At 36.2% G+C, this 2968-nt stretch overlaps 1 protein-coding gene across 4 annotated transcripts in view; it reads left to right on the top strand.

Moving 5' to 3' along the window:
* FAM204A (family with sequence similarity 204 member A) overlaps positions 1-1903 on the top strand; it is a 16447-nt gene extending 14544 nt beyond the window's left edge. For all 4 annotated transcript variants that reach the window (XM_066554528.1, XM_066554530.1, XM_066554529.1 and 1 more), the window contains 2 exons: positions 1086-1192; positions 1540-1903. In XM_066554528.1, the coding sequence (XP_066410625.1) occupies positions 1086-1192; positions 1540-1591 (159 nt within the window). In that variant the 3' untranslated portion in view covers positions 1592-1903. The remainder of the gene's footprint in view (positions 1-1085; positions 1193-1539) is intronic.
* Positions 1904-2968: the final 1065 nt, after the last annotated feature.

Genomic DNA, 2968 nt, shown 5'->3' with positions numbered 1-2968 from the left:
CTGGATAAAGCATTTCTCAGGGTAAATATTTGTCTGCATAGATGCTGCAGATTATTCAAATAGATTACCATTAATAGTGGAACTTCAGCCAAGGTATTAAAGAGTATTCTTCCCCTTGGGTCTCCCATTCTTTGATGCTCCCGTGACATTTTGGGGGACATTTAGAACATCCAGTTTACTGGATAGAACTGTTTGCTAATTTCAAGAAGTTTGGGTGTGGATTGAAGGAAAACCTGTTTGCTCACATCAGTTTGTAGCAATTTGGGGTAAATGATTTGCATGCTTGTCTTGGAGAATAGCAGTAACTTCTGAGAATGAATTCCTTCATAACTCATGTCAAGTCAAGGCAGCAACCACAAAATTTAACTACAAGTTAGGAATCTTGATTAAGGGAAATAAACTGGTCATAGTTCACTGTATCTTCTTCCATCTTTTTTACGTTACTCTTCCCTGCCTTTCCCTCCTGCACTTCACATTCACTAAAGTGAACTTAATTCTCACAGTTTATGAACGTGGTATTCACCTACATGGAAAGCTGGCATATCACAGCCTTGCAGTGTAAAAGCTTGTAATGTGAAGATAGACACTAAGGACACTACATCATGTATTTTTGGACAGACTGATCAAAACCTGTCTAGTGGTTCTAGTGAAAAATGTGTAATGGTAGCAGCTCTTCCTGTATAAAAATGTCTTTTTGGGTGGTTTTGACACTTGTAAGACCTGATTCTGTTATGTTGGCATAGCTGAGGTCACAGGTTGGTCCTGATAATGGAGACTGTATTTGGATATGTCTGTCTGTATAGAACAAACAAAAGGATCCAGTGAGCTGTTGCCCTTTGGTTTTGAAAATGAGGGATTTGGTGAAAAGGACTGCTTGCCCCAGCATCCTACACCTTTGTGTTTCCCTCAAGAGACATTCTTGTTTGTCCAGTCTTATGGTGCATCATCAGCCTAATATTTGAAAGATATTTTAGTGTCTATTGACTTTTGAGAAACAATATCAGACCAAATAATTTGTGAGGCTTAAATTTCATATGAACCATTTGCATCTTATCAGTTTTCCTTTGTTCCTTTTCATGTCTTAGCTTGGTGTGAAAATTGCCAAAGCTGCCGCTTGCCGCAACTTTGTAAAAGCCAAGCAAGAAGCAGAGGCTGCCCAAGAAGCTCAAAAGAAAAAGAAGCTTGCTTGGGGGTAAGTCATTTGAGTATGGAATTAAACATTTGTGGTTTCATTGGCACTAAGTGTGTACAATACAATCTCAGTTAAATGTTGTTTTTTAGTTGAAATAGGCTTGTGCTAATCTAATTTGTTTAGTTTAACCTTGTTGGGTTTTGGTGGGCTTTTTTAGGAGCGTATCAGACTTAAGTACGGAGGCTTTATCAGAAATAAAGTGGTGGTTGTGTGGCTGTATTTGTCTTCATGTCTTTATTACAGTATTAAAAATAAGGGTTTTTTTGTTGTTGTTAAGAATAACGTGCTTAAATACCTAAAGCACATACTCTCATCATTCCTAATGTGGATTTTGTGCTCTGTTTCAGATTTGAGGCCAAGAAAAGATGGGAAACAAAAAGCAACATGGGATACATGTAGTCCATCCTGTTTTCCTCAGGAGTCGAATACCTATTGTTACTTGAAGAATTTTTGTGGGCACCTTATTAAATCTAAAAATAAAACCCCCCAAACACAACACATCAAATGCCTAATATTTATCTTAATGTTTTTTAATCTGCACTGTCTTGTTTTGTCACTCTCTTATAAATAATACAGCAAAAATACTATCTAAATATCAATACTGTGTTAAATTTTCCTCCTAGATATGAAAGCTAAAGATAACACATTTCAGGATGAATTTGGAGTCTGGCAGAGAATTCTCTGAAGCTGAAATAAAATCCTTGGTCCAAATGTGTTTTGTGCTGTACTGCAATTATAATGTGTGGGTGTGAGGAGAGGAGTATGTTTGCTTCTGGGGCTACACAGACTTAATGCAGTAAGTACTTCTTTTCTGCTTGTAAGCTGGGGAAAGACACTAAATAAAGAAGAGCAAACCCAACCTATCTTTTTTAAACTAAGGGCATTTATAGCCTTAGTAAATATAAACACACAAAAAAAATGCCTGGAGAAAGTCCATCCTCCCTCTCCTGGAAGGATCTGGTACTATTGGTCATATCCTGGTGCCACATTCTTCATAATATTTCAGATTTCCAGTTTTCTTTCCTTCCTAAGAACACAGGTTTTAAAAGTCCCAGATAAAAATATATAAATACATATCTTGGAAAAATATCTGAACTGTTACGTTGTACAGTTAACTGCACCCAAGATACAAATGCAGATTTTACTCCAAGTCAAATGTTTTACAGATCAATTAGGATTTGAATGTTTATGTTATAAGATTATAACAAGAATTGATGATTATGTTTCTTCAAAATTGTTCTCAGTGAAAAGTAAGTACACATTCAAAACTAATAACTTTTCTCCCTGAAGCTCTTGCATATATGTTTAGTCACCACAATGCCTGAATTGAATTGGTAATGTAAATGTCAGTTATTGTTAACCAAGATTAATATGTTTCAGGCCAAAGGTATGGTATTAGTGTAATGGTGATTTACTGTGGAAGTACTTGGGGCTAAAACAACTTGCCAACAAATAGCAATTTGAAGTTTTACAGCAGCAATTCGAGGAGTTCAGGTTTGCAGTCCAAGATGGAATAGTGCATTTTTGTTCATTAGCCCTCAGGATATTTGATTCTTTTTTCTAACATCATATTTCTTTCACACAGATGAGAGTTTGCAATATGGTAATCTGCAGTTAGCTGTAATTAGTTATGATGACAGAGTTGAATACAATTGCCAGGATTGTAAATTGGGGGCTAAACAGGTTTCTGCAGTATAACATCATAAATCTCACACTATGGTTTACAAACATCATTGCTTTGCAAACTTTTGTGTGGAAGGAAGCAAGTGCTATCTC

The sequence above is a fragment of the Molothrus aeneus genome, chromosome 8 (assembly GCF_037042795.1).
Source record: "Molothrus aeneus isolate 106 chromosome 8, BPBGC_Maene_1.0, whole genome shotgun sequence".
NCBI lineage: Eukaryota > Metazoa > Chordata > Aves > Passeriformes > Icteridae > Molothrus > Molothrus aeneus.
This window is presented reverse-complemented; position numbering and strand designations above follow the sequence as displayed.